Source organism: Humulus lupulus, chromosome 7 (assembly GCF_963169125.1).
Source record: "Humulus lupulus chromosome 7, drHumLupu1.1, whole genome shotgun sequence".
NCBI lineage: Eukaryota > Viridiplantae > Streptophyta > Magnoliopsida > Rosales > Cannabaceae > Humulus > Humulus lupulus.
Window position 1 is genome coordinate 63,639,279 of NC_084799.1, and position 25,544 is coordinate 63,664,822.

The 25,544-nt window shown below is 33.2% G+C and overlaps 2 protein-coding genes across 2 annotated transcripts; one reads left to right on the forward strand and one right to left on the reverse strand.

The window, feature by feature from the left end:
- Window positions 1-590: 590 nt before the first annotated feature.
- On the forward strand, window positions 591-12,479 carry LOC133791781 (uncharacterized). Its single transcript, XM_062229697.1, has 18 exons — window positions 591-718; window positions 761-932; window positions 1,208-1,330; window positions 5,379-5,518; window positions 5,908-6,109; window positions 6,633-6,752; window positions 7,071-7,156; window positions 7,239-7,343; window positions 8,331-8,419; window positions 8,532-8,596; window positions 8,983-9,126; window positions 9,764-9,868; window positions 9,979-10,089; window positions 10,255-10,397; window positions 10,574-10,973; window positions 11,449-11,556; window positions 11,758-11,816; window positions 12,311-12,479. Exons 1-18 carry the CDS (start codon window positions 591-593, stop codon window positions 12,477-12,479), a joined length of 2,469 nt encoding a protein of 822 aa, XP_062085681.1.
- Window positions 12,480-15,393: 2,914 nt separating this feature from the next.
- LOC133791782 (uncharacterized) lies at window positions 15,394-22,662 on the reverse strand. Its single transcript, XM_062229698.1, has 3 exons — window positions 22,516-22,662; window positions 16,083-18,037; window positions 15,394-15,886 (listed from the first exon to the last, which is right to left on the reverse strand). The coding sequence occupies exons 1-3, from the start codon at window positions 22,660-22,662 to the stop codon at window positions 15,394-15,396; spliced, it is 2,595 nt and encodes an 864-aa protein (XP_062085682.1).
- Between the last annotated feature and the right edge of the window lie 2,882 nt (window positions 22,663-25,544).

Consider the following 25,544-nt stretch of genomic DNA (forward strand, 5'->3'; position numbering starts at 1 on the left):
AGGGACAAACTCTCACACAACCAAAGTGTAGAGTAGTGGGGATCACCAACTTGAACAAGGTTCAAAACCTTGGTCCAAAAGCTTATTTCCCTTATTCTCTAAGCACTAAGGGATTTCTCTAGGAAATAACTCTCTGTAATTATCAAGCCTCTATGGTGTATTTTCCAGCCAAGTGCTTTGTGGATGGAAAATTGTGTGTCTTACAAGTGATCATTAGGCTCCTATTTATAGAGTTTGAGATACCCTTTTGAATTTCAAATTCTACCAACCCCCATGGCTGTTACCAATGTTTAATTGGATGTTTATGGAATTAAAATGGAGATTTGGGAGTTATTTGGGATGTTAGAACCGCTCAATTTGGAAAAAACTGAAAAATCATATAGGCTGGCAGCCTCATTGGCCGCGGCCACAGGCCATTTTCAGCACAAAAAAGTCAATTTTCCAAAACATTCCAAAACGTCCCAAATCCTTTCCCACATGATTTTGTAACCTCCAAACACCTATTGTGAGTTAGACCAATATTGTCGATGTTGGAGCGTATTAGGATGTACATGATGCAAAGGCTCACTAAAAATAGGCATTCAGTTATAATGTGGGAGTCTAACATTGCACCAAGGGTCGCAACTGTTCTTGAAAAGAACAAGGTAGAAGCTAGAAGTCACATTCCCACCAAAGGGAGGGAATTTATGTACCAGGTGATGAACATGTACGGGGGCATGTACTCTATCGATTTAGCAAATTGGGTCTGCTCTTGGTGAAGATGGGAACTCACTGGTATTCCATGTAGCCATGCTGTTGCTGCTATTTGGCATAAAAGAGAGGATCTAGTGACATATGTCTCCAAATGGTATACCAAGGAATACTACATGAAGGCATACTCTCAGCAAATTTTTCCAATTAGGAATCAAGATGAATGGCCTAGAAGTGGCAAGGTTGGTATGATTAAGCCAATTAGGAAGACTTAACCTGGTAGGCCTAAGAAAAGCAGAATAGTTGAACTTGATGAGTTGGCTCCACCAATAGCCAAGAAATTATAACGAAGATATGTGAGAATGAGATGTTCTGGCTGTGGTGCAATGGGCCACAACTTCAGAACTTATGCTAGAAACAACCTCAATTCGGTAAGTTACTATTGTATTATTTGCATCTGGTTTGAAGGATAATGTTTGCTTGCTTTTGGATTGATAAAAAAGATTTGTTTTGGTAGGGAAAAGACAACCCCCCAGCTGATCCTGGTACTTATGCTAGAAATAGCAGTCAGCCAGAAAATGCTTCAGTGAGTTTAGCAACAAATATAAGTGCTCTACAAGGAATAATGCCACCACCTCAGGTATCTCCTAACAACTTCAAATAATGCTCACTGATTTCTGTTATCTGGTTTTTATCATTTAAGCTACCTGATTTGTCTATCTTATTTTGTAGCAAGTTCCATTCAACCCACCCCGGCAAGGTAGCACCACAATTACAACAAGGACCAAACATATTTAGTCAAGGCGGTATCTGATTTTTTGATTGACAAGCAGTGTATTGGATAAGTTTAGAGCTGAAAGTCAATTGTTATGTCTGCCTTTGCCTCTGTTTTTTTATTAGTCCCATGCTCACTGAATACCATTTCAATGTATTTGAGCAAGGTTGTAAATTTGTTTTAGGATCACTAATTTACTTGAGCAAGGTTGTAAATCATCAATGTACTTGAGCAAGGTTGTATATCTGATTTAGGATCACGTTTTGTACACCAGATACTAGTTTACTAAATGAAAATGTTGGCTCACTTTTTATATTATAATTCTGGTTGTATTATGCTATTGGAAACCTTTTTTCAATCAAATTTTATTACAATTAAGCAACTATATATTCTACTAGATATCTCAGAATCAATAAAAATACATCACAAATATATATGCTGTCAAATATATAAGATCCAATAAAATATATATACCATAAATGATGTTTTTCTTCATTTCTTCAACACAGTTACATTTTTTTCAGTTAAAGCAACAACACAACAATTACATTTCACCATAATGCCATGTACAAAACAAAAGATAAAAGTACAACAAAATACAGAGACCAGTTTTGACATCCTTCATCAACATCAAAATTTTTCCAACTTTCTCATCTCTTTTCTCAACAAAAATCTGTTGTTGCAAAAGATTGCCTTTCATCTCCTCTACTCTTTTAAACAACCCATTATCACAATTATGTCTTTCACCACTAGGAGGGTCTGTCCAATGAATAAAGCCACAACCATCTCTCTCATTTCTCTGTAAATAAAATACAGAGTTAGAGGAGTTTAAGCCAATCATAATCAAGAAAAATAATTCAAACAACAAACCTTGTATCTTGGGCAGCCATAGAATCTTCTCCCGAAATTGTATACAGTCCACGTTATGCCTAGTATGGCCTCACATCCACAACGACAAAGAGGGGGACTCCCTTGAACTTCTCCATACCTTTTTCCCCTAGAATATGCCATTTATGATGCTTGATGAACACAAGTGCAGAAGGGATAATTAAACCTAGGGTTTGAAGAGAAGAAAATCGTGAAGAAGAGGGAAGAGGAAAGAAAATAATGGTAGGCTTAGGTGTATTAATTTTACTTTCAATTTTTCAACCACTATACACGTATTATGCCACATCACCGAGTAAACGGCATAACTGAACGGAATGCAACGGAATGACCATAAATTACTAATGTTAAAAGTTCGGGGGGAATTTAAAACATCGCGAATCATTCGGGGGGCACTTTCATACATAGGTCATAGTTTGGGGGGAAAAATGCTATTTATTCTTTTTTTTCTTAAGTTCCAAAATCTCATTTTTGCACAAGTGTGAGAACCCCATTTTTAACTACATATTTTGTTTGGTCATAACTTGAAATTTACTTACCCAATTGTTACCAAAATTTTCCAATTCAATATTTGGTATGCTATTTAGGTCTTTGTAAAATCTTAGGTCAATAGGAGCATTTTTTATTGGTGAAAATATTTTCCAAACATTGAGGTAAAAATGACCTTATTTTTAAGTCCTTATTTTTTTCAAACTTTAGCAATTAATAACTCTCAAATTGTTCATTATTTTGTTACCAAATTTTATAGTGGAATACTAGGTTATGCCAAGAACATGTCTACCAAATGTGAGCAAAATATGGGTTCATTTTCCCTATACAGTGGCTGTCCAAACTTGGTCCCAAATTTAAGAATACAAAAAAAAAAAAAAGTTTTTTTACCTAAACTTTGAAATAGCATATCTCACTCATTTCTAAACGTTTTTGAGTGTTTCAACATCGAAAATTCATGTAATCCATCTCAACAACATCATAGTACAATTTATCTTTACAAAATCAGTATACAGTGGATGCTTGACCCCTTGGAAGTCACGGCCCAAAACTTATATTTTCGTTTTAGGGTTTTCAACAAAACCCTTACGGATTTTGGGTCCCTATTTTAAAAAATCAACATACAAGCATCATAAAAAATTTCAAGCAACTACATAGCCTTATGTGTAATAAGAATAACCATACAAGCATCAATAAGAAACTTTAAGCATTAAATACACAAAATAATGCTTAAAATAAAAACCACACAAAAACAACCATAAAAAGTAAACTTTTTACCTCTTGTTGTCTTGCTTTATGTTTTGATGTTTATACTAGATTTAGATTCTTCAAGACTCTTTCAAAACCTTAAACCAACTCCCCTAACAACATATATAGTTAGTTATTGAAGGATCTATGGTTAAAAACTCTATAAAAGTCAAGTTTTTGAAACTTTTACCTTAGGAAAAAACCCTACCAAGACCAAAGTTTAAGCTTCCAAGCTTTCTTAGTGTTCTTGGTAGTTGAAAATGATGAGAAAACTTGAGAGAGAAATTTTCAACAAGATGACAGTGATATGAGAGAAGGGGGGGGGGGGGGGGGGTCGGTTTTGCGGTGGTTGGAAGAACATTGACAACTCTAAAATATCTGAAACACTTAAGTGTTTTTACCTTTATCACTTTGTGTTATTAACCCTAATTTAAATGTGATTTAGAACTTAATTAATTTGGTCCACACAATTTATATCCTCACATGGTCGACCACCTCTTTCTATCTATGCATTTATATTCTTTTTATGTAAAGGTTAATAAACATTTCCTAAGAATTTGTATTTTTTTCCAAAAAGCCAAAAATGACTTTCTATAATCTTTTTAACTCTTATAAACTTTTTTTAAAAAAATAAAACTTAACACAGAATAATTAAATTAAATGTCTCTCACATTTAAATTAATAAATCACACAATACAATTTAAACTAAGGTTTATTTATGGAATAAAATTCCACAATTCGGTAAAATTAAGCATTTAACACAAAATGCCCTAAAATTTCCATTTCCTCTTAGGTTTATTATTTTTGACAAAACTTTAATTTTTATGAATGTATTTTATGCCCAAAATATATTTTCCATAGTTTTTCATTTTGTTTTTCGAGATTTTTACCCGATTAGGGTTTTTGTGTCGGTCCAAGACCGAAAGTCTTATCTTTACTTTTTATCACAACTGCATAATTTGGCTAGCAATAACTCATGAAATAAATTCAAAACAAAATATAATATTATTTAAAATAATATTCTTAACTCGAGGAAAACAATCCCAACCTGAGTCGTTTAAAGGTACCCGAAACGCAGGGCATTACAGAACCGCCAAAAATTTAAGTCAAATTTTCACTGGCTAGTCGCTATAGACTGGACGCGTAGTAAACGAAATGATTCATGTAATATTCCCTTATCTATAGTGACGACATGTCATCGCTGTAGGGTCTTACAGTTTGAGTGCAACGATGCGTTCAACCTCGACAACGACTATTTATTTCTTATAGTGACGACATGTCGTCACTGTAGGGTTTCACTAATTGAGTGCAACAGTGCATTCAGCCTCAACAACGACAGTTTATTACCTAGAGCAATGACATGTCGTCGCTATAGGTCACAATGATATAACCCCCCCCCCCCCAGCAGAGCCTTTCTTCTTCATTTTGCTTCAGTTTTTCCTCAAAACAGAGAGGGTTTTCTCCGTTTCCTCCTCTGCCCAACGCCGCCTCACTACACCAAATATCCCTTTCCATAACACATGAATATAATACTAATAAAAAAGTATTATATGTGGAAAATTAATGAAAAAAGGGTGGTAATTTGTTTAGTGAGCCCACCACTTAGCTTTTTTTTTTCAAACTTCCTTCAACATTTCGGACACAAAGAATAGTGACCCATTTCTTCGGCTACGTACGGTCTCCGAACTCAATCCCTGCTTTAGTCTCCTCCATCCCTCAAATCTCCTCTCTCTCTCTCTCTCGTCTTTCTCTATCTCTCTGTCAATCCGTTTCCAGTCGTTGGGCTTCTCAGTTTTGGGACAGAGAAAGTTTTGTTGATGGTCCTATTCGGTGTCTTCTTTGTAGCCTAGAAGGTGAATTTCCCTTCAGAATCGTGGAACTTATTCGCCTCTTATCATCCCTATCTGAAGGAACTTGGCCAGCTGAATGTATGTAAGTTTCTTTATTAGCTTTTTCTAGCGATCTCTTTGGTTTTGATTTCATAATATTTCTATTTCATATCCAACTGATGTTAACATTTTTCTTTTACCTTGTATTTTATTTTAACAAGTAATACAAAATTTCATTTCTTTAAAAAAATATAAAAAATTCATGCAATATTATACAGTGTGTTATAGATTTTTTAATTGTATAATTTACCTCGTGTTTTTCAAGCGTTTGTTTGAAGATCGTATTGTCAATTGGTTTTCCTGTCGTAATGTTTTTTGATACATTTGAAATAACATTTATAGTTCTTGTTCCTTTACATAATTCTCATAAAGATGTTGTCTTCTTATTCAATTATTATGTAATTCTTGCAAATATTGTGTCCATGTGAACAGGTATAACTTTCTTGATAAATCAGTGGGCATTTCATCCTTGTTTGAGATTACCGATGATTCCTTGGTGGATGCCACATCCCAAATTGTTGAAACACGTGCCCCCTTGCATGTCCCTGGTATTGAAGGTCTGTTGATCCCTAGTAGCACTCACAGACATATTATGAAATTAATTGGTTCAAATAATGCTCTTGTACGATGGGAGGTAAATGGTTCGATTGCATTCTTTGCTTTGTTTTTATATCTCTTCCTTCTAGCATTGTATGCTGATTTTTATAATGAGAAGATAGGTTGTTTTGTGTTTTCTACTGAATGTGTATTGAATTTGGTATGGTAGAATGTATTAAATTTGGTACGGTAGAAATCTTTTCCTTCCCTTGTTTGTGTTCATATCGTATACATTTTTAATAAGAGTTGCATTCTGACTTTGGAAGTTGGTAGGTTGTGGTTGATGCAGATCTACTCAAAACCCTTTTCAAAAGGAAATTGAATCAATATTCAATAAATGTACTAATTATGGTGTTGTTGGTGGATTTATTGTGTCTTGTTCTTCTGTAGGGTCCACCCCAGGATAAGATTTAGCTTAGATAATTTGAGTGCCATGGCTCTTGATGTTAGCAAACTACTTTTTAGGGATCTGGAACTTCCACACATTCTAACCTAATGAATATTTATCCTGAACTTGTAATGCTACTCATTTTGTGCTAATGGATGCATCTTTGGTCTAGTATACACATTCTGGGGTGCTTGTGCTACAGCTGCGTCTAGCCCAGGGTCTTTATATGGATGGCAATGAGGAAGTTCTACTTACTCTTGATCTTCTTAATCAGATGATACCTTTTAATGAGGTAATAAAATCCAGTCTTTCTTACTTTATTTGTGCCCTCCTAGATAGATGTTAAAATTAGTAACATGTGACTATTTTACTGCTTGGCTATTCATGCATTTTTCTGTTGAAATATTTTTTATTGTACATTGGCTTTAAGGTCTGTTAACTATTTTTTGCACTGTGGAATTGGCACAAATGGGAATCTTCAATTTGTTGTGTTTTGATTATTTAAAAACTTGCCAAGAGTTTCTTTTCTTGATAGGCTTGTTTGATTTTTCTATAAATTTTTTGGTTTACCTTGTTCTTTCTATTGATATTTTTTTTCTTTATGCTCTAGGCTATGTGTTTTGCTTTAATGGGCATTGGCAGCTCATTTCATGCTCAAGAAACTGCTGTGAGTGGGCAATTGGAGAGTCGAGTGTGGTAAATACTGTTATTTTCCTGTGTACTGTGCTTTGTTTGTTTCTTGCCACGTTAATGCTCTTGTCTCTTATCTTTTGTCCAGGGTTGTTGAGATCATCTACACTTTGGTCAAGAAATTATCTCCTAATCCTAATAGTGCTGCTATAATGGCCATGGGTGTTAACATCTTGGCAAAGATGTTGAAATGGTAAGCTAATCCATATTGCATTTTTTTTTCTACTTTTGGGTATAAAGTTATATATGGCTCTTTCTTGCATGAAGTTTGGGGTGAATTTTAGTCAGTCGTTTTAAATTCAACGCCATACGTTTGCTGTTTTACCTATGCAGCTGTATGGAAAATTAAAACATAACGTTCTCTGTGGAAGGCTAGTAATTAAGGTCACCAAGAGCATCATAGTTATGTCATTTTCTTTTGACTAAAAAAATTTGTGTATAAAGATATCGTTATACTTTTCCACCAGCACGTTTCTTATGAGAAGATTTACTGATGCAATTATTTCAATAAGGCATTTAAGTGCTTGAATGCTACAAACCCCAGAACTTCGCGGTGTTAAAATGTTTTGTGGGCCTCTTGACATATACTTAAATTGTTATGTGGCTTTAAATACAAATATTCTTGATACTGGCTCTAATGGTTCCTTGAGGTAAGCCCTTTAGTTTGATGGTTTTGATTTTGTATTCTTCTCTGAACTGGATGCGTGTGCCATCAATTTGTATGCTGACTTGAAAAGTAAAATAAAAAATTGTATAATTGTGTAAAGACCTCTATCATTGTGCTTTTTTTTTCCTTTTTCAACTGTCCTTCTTTGTTTATTAATATTTATTTTATTCTTCACTTTATGCCATCTTAAATTTGTACTTATTTTGTTAATTTTACTTGAGGTAGTTCAACTTTTAAGTTATTTAATGTTATTTGTTTAGTGCACTACCATGCAAGAGCCCTATTGCTTTATTTTAATTTCTCCATTGGTTTTGCATTTCCTTCCCGATTGTGTATTGTTTCTTTTCTATTTTCATAGATTTTTCCATCTGGGCCCAAATTCTCACATTTTTTCCCCTTATGAATGGGTCATGATGCATCTTATTTTCATTGTGTTTTCTTTGTCTTGGCGTATGCAAATTCTATACTATAAAATGGAGATTGTGGTCTAAGTGTATGGCCTTATTTTTTTAGCGGATCATGGTTGCTTTATGGAAAATTGGCAACAATGCTATTAATCGACTGTGAGCAGAACGAGAATAATTGTTTCTTAACTACAGGTGGTATGTTTAAGAGCATGTAATTAATAATTTCATGTGATCATCTCAATGGTGCTTTATATTGTATAGACTCCAAAGTAATACATGTTGTGATATGCGATTTAAAATGTTGCAGTGTTGGATTTCACAATGCAGGTGATGGAAACGGGATTTGAAAATGATACTGTTCTTGCATTAATTGTCTTTTCTCTATAGTATGTTCTTGTAAACCATGAATATTGGAAATACAAGGCGAAGCATACTCACTGGAGAATAACATTGAAGATACACCTTTAGTTTTACTATGGAATTTGAGTTGGTTCTCTATTTCCATCCCTTGTTCTTTCTTATCTTTCTCCGCCATAGTATAGAAAACATAATGCAGTTAGATTATTTAACTTGCTTAAAAAAATGTTACATATTGAAGATAATAAATTCATTTTTATTTATCCTTTATAATCTATAGTAGTCTTATTTAATTTGCCAAGTTTAATATAGTTCTACACATCAGAGGTCAATATTTTAAAGATTGGTTGTTCTTTACAGGCCATTCTGATTTTCTTTCTTTTTAAAAAAATCTATTTTAGGTGCTTGAACTAATTAAAAAAGGTATCGCATTGACATCATACGCTGGAAAGCTGGTTGGGGTCATCTGGGACATGTTACTTTCTGATTCTTCAATCCATAGTGCTCTTTTTCGGATTGTTTGCATGACTTCACAAGCATTGGAGGTCTGAATGCTCTGATTCTGTTTGGTCAGAATTTGATATTTAATTTTGTTTCTTCACTAATTTGAGCATTTTTCTTCCTATAATCTTTTTCTTGGTTTCTTATTTTCGCAATCCTCTAAGGATTCCCTCGATGCTTGAACTGAAAGCTTTTTTCATATTATGTTGTTTCCTCTTATTTGAGGGAACTTCTCTGCCTGTTATGCATTCAACAATAGCACTTAAAGATTCTTTTACTTTGTTGGTGTTCTTTTTCCTTTTTGGTCTTATGATTTTCTCAGTTTAGACTCACACATTCGTTCATCACCTACATTGTGTGGATTGTGCATGTAAATTGTATATGTGTATATGTATATATTAATAAATAAGCTAAGACAGCCTGACTGTGGCATGCTAAAACGTGAAAGTCTATTCATGTGAAATGGATCTAATTATAGATTGACTATGGCATTAAGTGCAAGGTTTCCATCATTATTAATGAGAAATTGTGCTGAGCACATAGCCTAGGACAAACTTGTCTGTATCCTTTGTATGCTTTGGACCCGTTTTATGGTTTAATGGTTGTATGTAGACTGGCTATTCCTATATTGTTGGCAATCTTTACTACATTTTACTAAGGAGTTTTAACTTATCCATGCAGGCCATACAGATTGGTGCCACTAAAGTAGTGTCAATGCTGTTGATGACAGGAGATTTCTTGCCACCATATTTTTCTGCAAGCAGCTTTGGTCTAGATGATAAACAGGTTTAGCGTGTTCGAGTTAATGCATTTTCTTTCCTGATCATTAATTTTTTTATTTGAACAACTGACTCATTGTTTCTCATTTAATATATTTTAATTAATACACCGTCTAGGTTGCTGATTTGAAAGATTCTGTAAGCTTTATTCTACTAGAGCAATCTCAAGAAAATGAAGACTTATTTGTTGCTACCGTCAATCTTTTCACTGCTGCTGTTCGTCATCAGGTGTGCTACTTTTTGACATTTGTATATGTTTTCTGGTGTCAAAAAGTGAATCACTCTTAGGTAATTTTCCATTGTTTCATTTTGGGATTTCTCATTAACTGTTTATAATGAACTTTGTGTTCTATACAACCTGCTTTTTTTATTGCTGTATTTGCCACCAAAGAGTTTATGGACGTCCAATCAGGTAATGCTGGTGATGGGAAGCTGCCAGCAATTGAGGTTTCCTCTGGGCCAGTAGAGTCTAAAAGTTCAAGCCTTGTAGATGCAGTACTTTGTTGTGTTGTAAATTCTGACAGTCATATCAATAAGTAAGTTCTCCTAGAGAAATCCTTAGCCTGGTTTATCCCTCAATTTTTTTTCCGGTTGCTCTTTAAACTAATTTGTTACATATTTTGATATGTTAATTTCTTTATTCCAGCAAACCCTTTGTGCTGCTTAATGTACTCAACTTTTTAAAGGCATTGTGGCAAAGGGCGGCTTAATATATCAATATATTGGCTAGGTTGAAAAGCTCTGAGAAGTTCTGGAAGCAATTGTCTAAATGTATTTCACTAACTTCGCTGGATTCTTTGCCTGATAGCCTGACTGAGATGGGAGCTCTAAATCTGGCATACAAATATCAGTGTCAATCTTCCATAATGGAAATAATGGCATATGACATGTTTCTGCAAAAGAAATTGTCACAGGTGGAGTCACTAGAAAAACCAGCACCCAAGTCAAAGGGAAGGGTGGAAAATTCAGGAGGCACTGATAAACCAAAAGCTGCAAATCTATATGATCATAGAGATGTTTTATCAACATGGTGTCAGGGCTCTGATTTGGTCAATCTGATCAAGTCACTTGCTACTTATGAATATGATAACAAATCATTTTATCATGCAGAGGTACGATTTTAATCTCATATGCTATTTAGTTGATGGTATATTCTAAATATCTACATTGAAGACCTCTTGCGGTACTAAATGTGATAGAAACTAAAGTTCTTCCCAAACTTGAGAGAACAAATGAATAAATGAATTGTACTGAAAAGAACCAAATCTTGTACAAAGTCTAGGTTAATTCGAGAAAACCTAGCAAAAGCTCCCAGAGTATAAATTCTAAACCTTAAAGAGTAACCAAATTCTTCTATATATCCCTTCCAAGTATTCTGTTATACTATTTATAGACTAACAATAACACCTACTAGCCAACCAATAGAGCTTAAGTAAATTGACAAGTCAACACACTAATCCTATATAGCTCTATTCAATATATGATGCCTAACAAAATGTTTGCAGATCATATAGTTTTAGATGGCTTCTTTGATGTGATTACTGATTATTGGCAGTTTAAGTTAATTTATATTGTAAATATATGCAGGTTTCTGCCAGTTTAGTCACGGTGCATTTGATTGAGAAATTAGTTGTTGGTGATACTGGAAGTTTATCTGTATCAATACTTCAGAAGATGAGCACCATGTCTAAAAAGGTTTGTTGCTTCCCTTTTAAGATTGGTATAGTTAGTTTAGATAAATAGTTCAAGCATGCTGTCCTAAATTAATTGTGAAGTATTAAGCACTTTGAAGGCTCATTTGAACTAAAATCTTAACTGGAACTTGTTCACTTTCTTTCAGTTTTTCATAAATTTTAGGTAGCATAATATCTCTGTTTTTTTTAATTCCATTGGCAGCTTAGAAGTCATCCTGCTTTCTCTGAATTGTTAGCCCAATATTCACAGAGCGGTTATAGGTAATCTGTCCTTGCTATTTTTGACTCAGTGTTCAAACTGTGTTTTATAATGAGTCGGTGATAAGTTCAGTGCATTCATTTACTAGGATTCTAATAGTTGCAATTATACAAGTAATTTTGTGAAAACTCCCTTACAAAGGTCTTGGATGTGGTTGGAGCAGTTCCACTTGGCCCAAGTTGGGTCAGCACCATAAGAGAGAATGAGTGGACCCAGATCTACTTTATGTATGGTATGGTATTCATCTGTTTTACCATAAGACATGTAGTCTTTCTTCTCCCTGCAATTTTTTTAACATGTAATTTATATATTTTATTGCCAGTGAAAGTTGTTTTCATACGTTGTCTTGCTTCTAACCCCTGTATATTTCTCTAAGCATTGTCACAGTCTTGCAATTTGTTGAGTCTAGCTTGCATATACATGTTCATTATTTTTATGCATTTGATTTTCTTTTATATATAAGATGCTTATATGCTTAATCATTTCCTTGTATCAGTGAAGGGAAGGAACTAAATAATTTGATACTAAGTGATCTTTATTATCATCTAGAAGGAGAGCTTGAAGGTCGTAAAATAAGAATTGGACCATTTAAAGAACTTTCTGAATACCTGGTTGATTCAAAAGTTATGCACAATTCCCAAACTTTTAACATGATGACTCAGTAATTAAGCACCTGAACCAGAGTTGTCTTTAGGGTGAAATTGAGATCCCTTTAACCTGAAAATGTTAATGTTTGTTTACTGTAATATGTATCTATTCACTGTGAGATAGCAGTATTTTGAATTTTGAAGTATGTTCACCTGGTATTGCTTGCTTAGGTCTTATATTGTATATAGTTTTATTATTTGATTCATATTATTTAATTTTTTTAAGCATATACCTTACCTTTTATCTGCTATTGCAGGAGAAAAATGTCACATTGGGAGGGATCTCTAACGAGCTTGTTTTAACATGTATAGATCACATATCCAAGTGCTTTCGTGCCACTGTAGAATCATTAGCTCCATATAGGGGTAGTGTCTCTGAAGACACGTTTCATTTTCTTTCAGCCCAATCTAATTGCTTCTCCATCTTTTGAGATTTGCACGTAAAAGCCTCAACTTATCTGTTTGCATACATTTGTTGAAAACATCAAGTTCTGGCCTTCGGGTACTGTGTGACTTCAGGCCATCAACTACAGAGGTTAACATAACAATAAAGCTTTTACTTGTGTTGCTTCTCTTGACAGTGGAGTTTTGTTGTCTCAGTTCACGTTTTGGTGGCATGATAGACATGGAATCTGTCGAGGATGTGGCTAATATTTCTAATGTGTGTCAGGGATTACTACCCATTCTTTGCAACTGTACAGTCATTGCTAACCACTGGACCCTCTCCCTGCAACTGTACAGTCATTGCAATTGTTGACTTCACCTCAGCCCCACTTCTGTTCTTCCACTGCATATCACCCAATCTTCTTCTAAATTAATTGAAGATAACTGTCCAAATATGACAAGTGATAGTGATAGTAATATGTATTAGTACTCACTTAATACCTTGTTAGATAAGATCAACTCCAACAAAATAGTCGGTTGGCTTTGGGAGTTTAGGTGTCAATTGCATTTAAATCACTCTTTTCCCTTAATTCCCAGACATGTTTACACACAAACACACACTATCCAATCCAAGGCTCAATTGCATTTACCAATGAAAATGATACCCCGTGTAAGGTATCTCAGTTGGAATGTGTCCTTATTTCATTTTTGTCATTCTGGTAATTAAAATGTGTTTACAAGAAAGTTTATGCAAAGGATGTTGCTGGTCCAATTCCAAACGAGCTATGGACTTTGACCTTCCTCTCCACATTGTATGACTTTATTGGACCTTTATAATTCTCGTCATAACATCTTTACTTCGAAAGTGGTAATGACTTAACTTAGTGCATATATACACTTGGTTTACTCCATGATCTGTTGTAGGAATTTGGCCCATAATTTCTTTACAAGCTCTCTTTCTCCATCAATTGGGAACCTCACTAAGAGGCAATACTTGTAAGCTAACCTAAAATTTGAGCATTGAAAGAACGAGATTTAATATGTTATGTTACTTCTTTATTTAACTTTTGTTGTTGTTTTTTAATTTGGCAAATACTAGGAGCTTAGGCATAAATGCACTGTTAGGGGAGCTACCAAAGGAATTGGGACAACTTACTTAGCTATTAAGTTTGTAAGTTGAAGGCATTCTTAAATTTCATATCCTGAGATTTCCTATGTCCAATTTCATCATATTACTGTCTTCTCCTTCATTGTTTAAGATATTGTTGACATTAATCTGTTGAAGTTTTATCCCAAAATATTATTAATCAGGAGATATTTAATGTGCCCAATGGGCTCTTCCATATCAAATATGTTTGTTATTCACATACAACATCAACAATAATACTATAACTTGACAGTACTAAAGATACATACACGATACCCAGAAAGGAATCAGTGATATATAATTGGAGTTCTTTGTAAGATAGTCAAGTTGTTTGCTACAAATTTTAGATTTATTTGTTCTTTTCATATTAATAAGATCATCTATTTTAACAACTTACTATCTTGCTTAAAAAATTTCGCATTTTCTTGAAGTAATTTGTGATGCTAGATAATAACAATAAAATATTTCTTTGCTTATTTTGCAGATGTGACAAGAGAAATAGAAAATGATACTTAATTTTGAAGGCTTTGTGTTGGGCAGCTGTAGAATATTTTGTGCTGAAAGTATTCTTGTAGTGCCTAGCTCTGCCCAACGATTTTCGATGCTATTTTTGGCCCTCCATTGTTAAGGTTAGTTGTTGTACACCCTAATTATCTATTTATTTCTGTTAAATTTAATGTTTTTATTATTTTTTGTGTGTATTTTGTATGTTATTGTAACGGGTTTGTTAAATTTTCTATTGAGTTTTTTTGTTTATTTTCAGATTGTGAGCATCCCGAGCCTTTGCCCAATTCATTGATATCATCCCGAGCCTTTGGGTATTGTTTGTAATTTTTATTTTTATTTTGTTTTGTGATTGATTAGTATAGTAATTGATAAATGTTTGTTAAATTTTTTGTTATTTTTTTTTTTTTCAAATTTCATTGGAGTCTTTGGATATCATCTCTAGCTTTTGGGTATTGTTTACAATTTTTAATATTTTTTGTTTTGTTTTGTGATTATGAGTGTATTGATAAATAATGATAGTTAATTTGTATACATAAATAATTTTTAAATTAAATTTCTATGTTTGTTAATTTTATAGTTAATTTGATATTAAGTTATGAAAAATTGTTGGGTTGATTATTTTTTTAATTGTATAAATATATATATATATTAGGTTAAATAAATTTGTGTTTTGAATTATATATTGTTAGGTTGGATAAATAATATGTTTATTTGGGAATATGTTTATAATCAGGGCCGGTCCTGAAAAAAAGTGGGCCTAAGACGGTTTTAATAAATTTGAAAAAAATGGGCCCTTTTGTATATGTAATTTTAAATAAAATTAAACTAATATTTAGTAATATAAATACATTCCAAACCAATAATTCATTACATAAACTTATAAATTTCAATATATTACTTAAATATTATACGTCTTGCATTTTTAGATGCAAAAGTATTAATTAAATTTGCATAATCAAGTTTTGCAACTATATCCTTTTCAATGGATAACATAGCTAAACCACTTAATCTTTCTTGAGACATGGTTGAACAGAGATAAGATTTGATCAAGGTCAATTTGGAAAAACTCCTTTCTGCATGGGCAACAGTGACCGGAATAGTTAGAAAAATCCTATAAGCAATCGAAGCATTTGGATAACTGTCATCCACTTCTTTTATATAGCTCAACACATCGATAGCTCTTTTGGTTTCTTTTGGTAAACTTTGACGCAAAATATATAACTCTTGGTATAGGTCATCATTGTCAAGATCTGAAATCTCACCATGCTTCATTAAGTTTGTAAGATTGATACAAAAATTCTTCAAAGAGTCATCATCTGCAGACTTTAATTTCTCAAAATCAAACAATAGTCCGAAATTCTCCTCGAAATTCTGAAATTGTTCGAACCTATTTGAACAATAATTATTTTTATTAGTTATTATGGTAGGAATAGTGAAAGAAAATTTTAAATAAAACACCACGAAAGTATGCATGCCTGGTTTAAAATGATGAAATAGCTTGATCAATTATGTAAAGAAAATAATCAATTTTAAATGACTCTGCTGCTGATTGTGTCACCTCCTAATTGACACTTTCATGAAACTGCTTTTTCCTGTAAACTTTTCGTTTCTCCATAAATACAGGTTCAACTTCCATCATACTTGCAATCTCAGTAGCTTTAGTCAAAGCCTCCTCAAAACCAGTTTCTCTATATTTTTGAAGAAATGAAGGTAGAATCTTTAACTCTTTGATAGCAACATCAATTTGCATATCTTCACTTTGCAGGATCTTGCTAGCAGTATTAGCAGCAAACAACAAATCATACCAAATAACCATGCTCACCAAGAACTCAAAATTCTGAATTTTATATGTTGCTAAAGTTTCAGCATCACTTTTTGTTTTGGCATCTTCATTGCTTTCTGCCAAGTAATTTAAAGCTTCTTTTATTTGTGGAGCTTGGAATCTTATTGCTTTAACACTGTCAACGCGACTTTCCCAACGTGTTTCTGATAATGGCTTAACAGTGAGACCAGGCACATGATCTCTAAATACTTTCCATCTTTTTGTAGAAGCTGAAAATAATGAGTATATTCGTTGTACCACACCAAAAAAAGACACAGCCTTGGGACAACAATGAGCCATATCAGAAAGTAAAAGATTTAGAGAATGACAGGCACAAGGAGTGTAAAATGCGCTAGGATTCATTTCAAGTAGCCTAGTTTGTACAACTTTATTCTTTCCTTTCATATTAGATCCATTGTCATATCCTTGTCCTCTTATATTATCAACATCAAGTCCAAGAATATTCAACGCATCTAAAAGTTCATTAAGCAAACCAAGCCCTGGTGTGTCATGAACCTTTATGAATTCTAGAAAATACTCATCAACAAATATTGGACTTTCTGAAACATTCACACATCTTAAAACAAGAGACATATGTTCATCATTACTTGCATCTGGAGTACAATCTAGTATGACTGAAAAATATTTTGCTTCTTTAATTCTACTAATTATGGAGCTTTTCACCTCAGTTGCCAGTAGTTGTATCATTTCATTTTGAATCTTGTGACTCAAATAATGATAATGAGTCTCACCTCTTAAAATGCGACGAACATGTTCTTGCATAGTTGAATCAAATTCAGCAAGTAATTCTATAATTTGTAAGAAATTCCCATTGTTTTTCTCATATAGTTTTTCACAATCTCCTCGAAATGCCAAATTATTTTGCCCAAGTCTTTTCACAATAGCAAGAATTCTCTCTAACACTTGTTTCCAATGTTTTTTCTCTTGATTAACTTGTTCTTCTAAACTTGCATCAATTGTTAACTTCATTTTCAGTCGTTTTTCTAATTCCACCCAACTAGAAATTGACTCAATGTGTTGTGTACTTCGTTCATGACTTTTTAGTCGTTCAGAAATATTATGCCAGTCATTAAAACCTCCCTCAGCTAAAAAACCCACAAGATGCTTCTTTGTTGCAAACAATTTACAACAAAAACAAAATACTTTATCTAAAGAAACTGAATATATCAACCACTTCCTATCTTGTTTCTCTCCATTTGGTAATTCTCTAATATAATGCCATGAATAAAAATTCCTACCAGAAGCATCCCTAGTAAACTCTTCCTTAATGACTCTTTTCAGACCTCTTTCAACTATAAAGTTTGTCATATTAATATGACCAATCCTATCCCAATTTCCTGGATCATCAATATCAAAAGGAAAGTTGAATACATCACTTGAAGTGTTCTCATTCTCATTCACTGTTTGATTCAGTTCTTCATTTTCATTGACATCACTTGAAGTTTTCTCATTCTCATTAAATGTTCGATTCAATTCTTCATTTTCATTCACATCACTTGAACTTTTCTCATTCTCGTTACTTTCAATATCAAATTGATTCTCAATGTCATTCTCATTCACTACAAAATTGTCGACATTATTTGTATTAAAATACTTATTAAGAGAACCAACCTGACTTTTTTGCAAGAGTTCCTTCCTTAATTTCTCCTTTCTTTTTTGGGCTCTTGATTTGTATTTGTAATTTCTAATAGGACCCTATAAAAATTGCAAACAAAATTAATGATATGAGTACAATAATATAGCAAAACTATAAAAAAAAAATAAAAAAAAATTGCAAGACACAAGTCACATAACTTTATAAATCAAATGAGACCAATAAAAAGGTTTTTTTTTTTTTTTTTGGCAATGGTGACCTTATTTTTTTTGTGTGAATGTGAATCAATGGTGATAAAAAAAATATGTGTATGATAAGTAAATAATTATTAATTTTAAATAAACATAGAAATTAAATTAATAAAAAGTAATAAAAGATTAACTTTGAAAGCTTACCATTACAATACAAGAAGAATATATTGCTTTTTTCTTTGAATATTGTATATTAATATGATGATTGATGAGTGATGAGAATTGAAGAGGATAGTTGGTAAAATTGTAAATTATAATGGTGGTTTTGGAGAGACTAGAGTATAGAGAGGAGAGAGAACTCTTAGGGTTAGGGAAGGTGGGTGGGAAAAATTGAAATGGGAGTTTGAGTTTTTTTTTTTTTTTTGAAAGGATGTGAATTGAGAGTGAGATTGTGAGAGAGAAGGACGAGAGAGAGAGAGCCAAAGAGACTTTTCAGCTTTCCTTTTTTTTTTTCTTTGAATTGCCTCACACGTTTTGGTCCAGTTGGACCACTACATTTATATTTATTTAAACTAATTGGGCCGGCTGGGAAGGAAAGGTTGTTGGGCCTTATTTAATTTTTTTTTTCTTGAACACCAGCTGGGAAGGGGAAAGGCTGCTGGGCGGGCCTTATTTAAATTTTTTTTTTCTTTGAACACACTTAAGAGTTTACATAATATTTTTTGGCCCTGGGTAGGGGTGGGCCCTAGGCCGGGCCTAGCCCGCCTATGCCCAAGGCCAGCCCTGTTTATAATATATATTTTTGTTTATTTGTGAATTTAAATGATTGTATTAAATTTTATGTATGTTTTGAGACTCCTTTATATGTTTTTATGCAGATTTTAAATTTTTGGATGGGCTAGATTACAGTTGTTATGCTGCCGAAATTTTAGTAGATTTAAAAAAACTAAGTATTACAAATTAGTTTTAAAATTGGTGTGAATAAATTTTTTTAATTAATAAATTTTAAAGCAATTAAAAAAATTATAAAGTGTAAATTAAAATAATAATTTTACAAGTATAAAACATTATTAATGTTTTTTATAAAATACGTAGAAATTAAAATAATAATCTTTAATGGTAAATTGATTAATTTATAATTAAATATTTTTTATTTAATTAATTTTATAATATATTCATAAAATTTGATAATATTTGTAGATAAAATAGGTAATTAAGTTAACTTTACTATTAAAATTAAGTTAAAATTAAAATAATAATTTTAAATAATAAAACTTTATGTTTATTTTTTTCAAAATAAAAAAGTGAAAATTATAATAAGAATTTGATAATTATTAAAGAACATAATAATAATTATAATTAAATATTTCTTTTATATAATGAAACTTGATAATTCATTCATAACTAACAATAATATATATTCATAAAATTTAATAATTTATTCATAAGATTCAATAAGATTTCATAATTTACTTAAAAAAATTAGTATTTTGGTGATAAAAAAATTATTAGCAAATAAAGGTAGTTTTTTATGATTATCACATTGTGATAATTTATTTTTCAATTGAATTAGTTATGACGATTGACAAGAGTTGGATAACTAATAGACGACGTAACTATGATGAGTTTTGGAATGGTCTTCAAGCATTTATACAAATTGCCAGGAATCATTTGAATGCTTCAGGAAGAGTCAGATGCCCATGCGTTCAGTGTGTCAATATGTTGAATCAGAAAATGGATGTGGTGGAGGCTCACATACACAGATATGGGTTTTGCAGCGATACGTGAAGTGGACCTACCATAGTGAAGTTGATATGCCTCCAGTAGTGGACGACGGGGCTCCAGTGACTGATTAGATGATTGACATCATCAATAATGTTATTGGTGAACAAGAAACTAACGAAGAAGGCATAAATGAAGGAATTTCAGATGGTGGTGGCAATAGTGCGGACAATCAATTTGATGACCTGTTTCAAGAGGTCGAAGTTGAGCTATATCCTAGTTTTACTTGGTTGTCTTCCTTGAAATTCTTGGAGAAGATGATGCACATGAAGGTTATGAATAAATGGACAAATAGTTCATTTGATGAACTTTTGAATTTTATGAAATTTGCATTCCAGAAGGAGAATAAGATTCCGGCTTCATTCTATGATTTTAAGAAAAGAATAAAGAAGTTAGGGTTAGGTAATCAATCAATTCATGTTTCCAAGTACGACTGTTGTTTGTTCTGGAAGTACAATTCCAAAAAACAGAGTTGTCTTGTATGTGGTGAGAGTCGATGGGTTGACAAAGATACAAAGGGGAAAAAAATTGCCCACAAAGTGTTGCGGTACTTCCCTTTGAATCCTAGGCTGAAGCATCTTTATGGTTCATGGCATACAACAAATGATATGATCGGGCATAGTACGGGACTATTAAAAGAAGATGGTGTTATGCACCATTCTTTTGATGGGGGTGCTTGGAAACCATTTGATTCCAGATATCCAGATTTTCAAAAGAACCTAGAAATGTTCGGTTGGGTTTGGCTGGTGATGGTTTTAATCCATTTGGTAACACGAGTCTATCTTACAGCATATGGCTGGTAATATTCTTCACGTACAATATGCCTCCTTGGTTGTGCTCGAAAGAGTCATCATTCATGTTAACCTTATTGATTCCTAGTTTGAAACCACCTAGGAAGGACATGGATGTCTTTTTGAGGCCTATGGTAGATGAATTGTAGAAGTTGTGGGATGAAGGAGTTCAGACCAGAGACCCTACAACAGACAGTGTATTCAGAATACATGTAACACTATTATGGACTATCAATGATTTTTCGGCTCGTATTAGTTTGTCTAGTTGGAGTGGCCAATGATATATGACATGTCTTTCATGCAACAAAGACACTCCTTCATGTCGGGTAATTGGGAAGACAACTTATGTTGGTCAAAGAAGATTCTTATCTTCTACGCATAAGTGGAGGAAGAGTCGCTTGTTTGATGGGAATTATGAAAAAGGATGTCTTCCAAGAAAATTTAGTAGTCAAGACATACTCGAACAATTAGCGCATGTTCCAAATCGTTTGCCAAGTAAACATCTCAGTTTCAGAGGTGTGAAAACAAAGCAAGGTCCAAAAGAGCTTAATTGGAGTAAAAATAGTATTTTCCTTGAACTTGATTATTGGTCTGAACTTGAACTGAAGCACAATTTAGATGTGATGCATGTAGAGAAATTTTTTTGCGACAGTTTACTCGATACTTTTCTTATGAATGAGAAATCTACAGACACCACCAATGCACGAGTAGACTTGAAGAATTGGGGTATCCGAGAAGAGTTGCACCTCAAGGAAGACAGTACGAAGTTGATCAACCCACATCCTATGTACTCTTTCACACCGAATGATAGATGATTTTTTTTTTCAATTCATAAAAGGAGTTAGACTTCTTCATGGCTTCGGTTCAAATTTCTCTCAGAAATTAACTGACAATGATGACAACATTGTTGGGTTGAAATCTCATGATTATCACATTCTTATGCAACGTCTGCTACAAGTAGGAGTTCGATGCTACTTTGATAAGTCTATTTCGAAGACAATCATTGAGCTTTGAAATTTCTTTAAGCAAATTTGTGCTCGTACATTGATTGTTAAGGACATGGAGAATGCAGAAGATTAAGTGATACAAATTTTGTGCAAGTTGGAATTAATTTTTCCTCCAGCCTTTTTTGACATAATGATTCAATTAATTCTTCATTTACTGCAATAAGCTGTCCTTGGAGGACCAGTTTACATGAGGTGGATGTATTTGTTTGAGTGATATATGAAGAAGTTGAAAAAATATGTCAGGAATAAGACGCACCCTGAAGGTTCTATAGCGGAGGGTTATGTTGCCGATGATGATTTTTTATTGTCGACAAATGCATACGAAGCAGATGGTGTGGAAGGCAGTCGGATGGGTCAATATTATGACGAGTTGTTCGATGAGATTGAAGCTGAGTTGTATCCAAGGTGCAATTGAATATCATCTCTAAATTTTTTAGTGAAGTTGATGCACATGAAAGCGAGGGGGAAGTGGCCTAACAACTCATTTGCATCATCCGGTTGATGGGTCGACACCAAACATCCTGAGTTTGCAAAAGATCCCAGAAATGTCCGTCTTGGTTTGGCTGCCGATGGGTTTAATCAATTCGGAAACATGAGTTTATCGTACAACATGTGGCCTATGGTGTTGACAAACTATAATCTCATGCCGTGACTGTGCGCATGAAGGAGGAGTATTTCATGTTGACTATACTTATTCCTAGGCCAAAATCATCAGGTAAGGACATGGATGCATTTTTGAGGTCGTTGGTGGATGAGTTGAAAGACTTGTGGAATAATGGGGTGGATACGAGAGACGGCAGAAAAAAACCAATTGTTCAAGATGCGTGCATCGCTCTTGTGGACAGTTAACGATTTTCCAGCTCGTAGTAGTTTGTCTGGATGAACTGGCAGGGATACAAAGCTTGTTCAACGTGCAATGAAGAAACTTCGTCGATGCAAGTAATTGGAAAGACATCTTATGTTGGTCATCGACGTTTCTTGAAAAAAAATCACAAATACAAAAAGGACGAAGAATTCAACGTCGCGGTTGAGATAAGAGATCCTCCAACTAAGTTCACTTGTGAACAAATTTTAGAACAAGTTAACAACCTCTCTCCTCAAGTTCCCGGTAAACATGATATGTTTGGGGTGTGAAGTGCAAATGAGATGTCAGAGAAAGTAACTAGATGAAAAAAAGTATCATCTTTGAACTTGAGTACTGGAGCTCGAACATGTTAAAACATAATAAAGATGTGATGCATGTTGAGAAGAATGTGTGCGACAATCTTCTTGGAACTTTTTTGGATAATGATAAGTCCAAGGACACTACTAATGCAAGACATGATCTAAAGAAGATGAGAGTCAGGAAATCGTTGTGGATTTATGAAGATCATAAATATAAGAAATTTTTTCGAAAATACCATCACTAGTATCAATGTTGTCGGTGAGTGGTATAGAGATGAATTGTTTATACTTGTGAGTCAAGCAAAATAAGTTTTCTTTATCGATGATACTGTTAGGGGCGAGATTGGAAAATAGTTTAAAAAGTGAATCATCGCCAAGTTTGGGACATTCCGGATGACCTAGATATGATTAGAGACATTGATGTTGTGCACGATACTAATTTGGCCAATTTTGTATTAAGTGTCGATCTTGGAGAATTGGTTGTGCAGCAATCTAATCAACCGGCAACACATGTTGAAACCCCTCAGTGGCCTTCTTCAAATATCCAGGATGATGACGATTTTATTAATGACGACGAAGATGATATGTCAGAAGACTTAGAAGAAGTAAATGAGGAGGATGAATTGCTTATCGACCTTAGTGATAGAGTTGTTCATGAATTCTGGAAACTACGGTCCAAAACCCCAACCAATCCGAACCAAACCATCCAAAACCAAACCGAATGAATCCAACGTTAGTGGTCTGTTTATCCGGACCATTTTCCTCCTCTATGGTCTGGTTACGGTCTCAACGTTACTCCCACTGGTCAAAACCGGACCAGACCGTTTACATACTATTTATATTTTAAAAATTTAGTATATTTACACAAGTTTAAAATACATTAATTAATGTAATGGTTGATACCTAGTTGGTTACTTTGTTTTGAAACCTTAAACATCGACTACAACAGGTTTAATTTTTAAACATTAAGTACCACTCTTTCACTCATTAGTCTCATCTTTCTCAATTCTCAGTACTAAGTAAGTTTCTCTAACTCAAACTTTCTTTGTCTATCTCGCCGATAGACACGGTGCTCTCTGTCGACCACCATCAGCTCTCTGTCGACCACCATCAGGTTTATTTTTTCTCTTTTCTATGTATATATATATTCTGCATATATTGTTATCTCACTGTATGTATATATGTCAATTTCTCAGAGTGCCTCACTCTTGTCTCTCACGGTCACGATGTTCTGTGCCGACCACCACACCAGTTGCTAGGTTTGTTTTATTTTTCTTTATATGTGTATACATATATGTGTGTGTGTGTATGTATATATGTTTGCCTTATGTGGCTATATATCTCACTCTCTCACTTATGGCACTCTCAGTCTCTCAAACTACCTCTTCTTTCAAAGCCCATGGTGTTCTTCGTTTCGTTAACCACCACGATAGTCGACAGGTTAGTTTTTCTTTTTGGTGTTTATATATATATTTATATATATCACGTGAAGTTGTGTTTTTTGTTTTATATAATATTTGTAAGTTAGTACAAATTAATATAAATATAAACGTTTGTACCTTTGTATTTAATATTTATTTATTTATACATAATATTTATTAATATAATAAATATTATGTACAAATATCTATATATATGTATAAATATTTATCATTTTTTATATATGTCAGGTTCTATTTAAATTTAAAGTTTCTTAAATGTCATTTTTTATATTGGGACTCAGACTTCAGCACCAATATATATATATATAAAAGCTATTAAATTCATTTGTGACTATTTAAAAAAAAAATAGTAGTCACTTTCATTACTATTGGAGTATTAGTGTACTCAAATAATGCTATATAGTTAGTAGTGATTTTTTTATCAATTATTATACATATATATATGAAATATTTTATTTTTTCCTAAGAAAAATATTATTTTCAAGTCATGGACTTTTATTTTTCTTTATGAAACACATACTTTCTTCACATCATTTTATATTTTTCATATTAAATTAATATTGCTGATTTTTTTTATTTAGTATATATGTGTGTCAATTTTGTTATATTATGTTGCTAAAAATTATATATTGTTTTGTAATATAATTATACTAGTGAGGTAATATATATTTGATTGCTGATTTTTTGATGGTACATTAGCTAGCATGTTGATTTTTTTTTTTTTTTGTAATAAGTTTGTGGAATGAAGTATTGACTTGTGAGTTATGTTTTCATGATTTAATGAATTTTAGGTTCGATTGAGATATGGAAGTTGAGAAACATAATCCAACCCAAACTCAAGACCCCCCCCCCCCCCAATCCATCCCAAAATGCTACTTCCACTACCACTAATGAAACTGATACACAAAAAAGAAAGCCTAAGAAAACTTCAGATATTTGGGTCCATTTTAAACAAGTTGATGGAGGTGATCCTAAAAATCCTAGGTGTGTACGTATTCATTGTGGGGCTAACTATGCTTACAAGCCAACAAGGAATGAGACTTCTACAATTAGGGTTCATTTGAATAAATGTAAGAAATTTCCGAGAAGGGAAGATGATAAGAAACAAAAATTGTTGTCTTTCACTAAAAAAGAAGAGGGTTCTAATAGCCTAGTAGCGGTGTCTTGGACTAAAGAGGGTGCTAGAGAACATTTTGCAAAATATATTATATTGGATGAGCTTCCCTTTAGA

Coding starts and splice junctions, on each gene's coding strand:
- LOC133791782 (XM_062229698.1), bottom strand. CDS start 22,662: ATGTCTTTCCAATTACTTGCATCGACGAAGTTTCTTCATTGCACGTTG. Junction 18,038..22,515: donor GCACGCATCTTGAACAATTG/GTTTTTTTCTGC, acceptor CAATTTTTATAG/GGTCCTATTAGAAATTACAA. Junction 15,887..16,082: donor AAAGTTTACAGGAAAAAGCA/GTTTCATGAAAG, acceptor TTGTTCAAATAG/GTTCGAACAATTTCAGAATT.
- LOC133791781 (XM_062229697.1), top strand. CDS start 591: ATGTGGGAGTCTAACATTGCACCAAGGGTCGCAACTGTTCTTGAAAAG. Junction 9,869..9,978: donor TTGGTCTAGATGATAAACAG/GTTTAGCGTGTT, acceptor TACACCGTCTAG/GTTGCTGATTTGAAAGATTC. Junction 10,398..10,573: donor TCTGACAGTCATATCAATAA/GTAAGTTCTCCT, acceptor GGCGGCTTAATA/TATCAATATATTGGCTAGGT.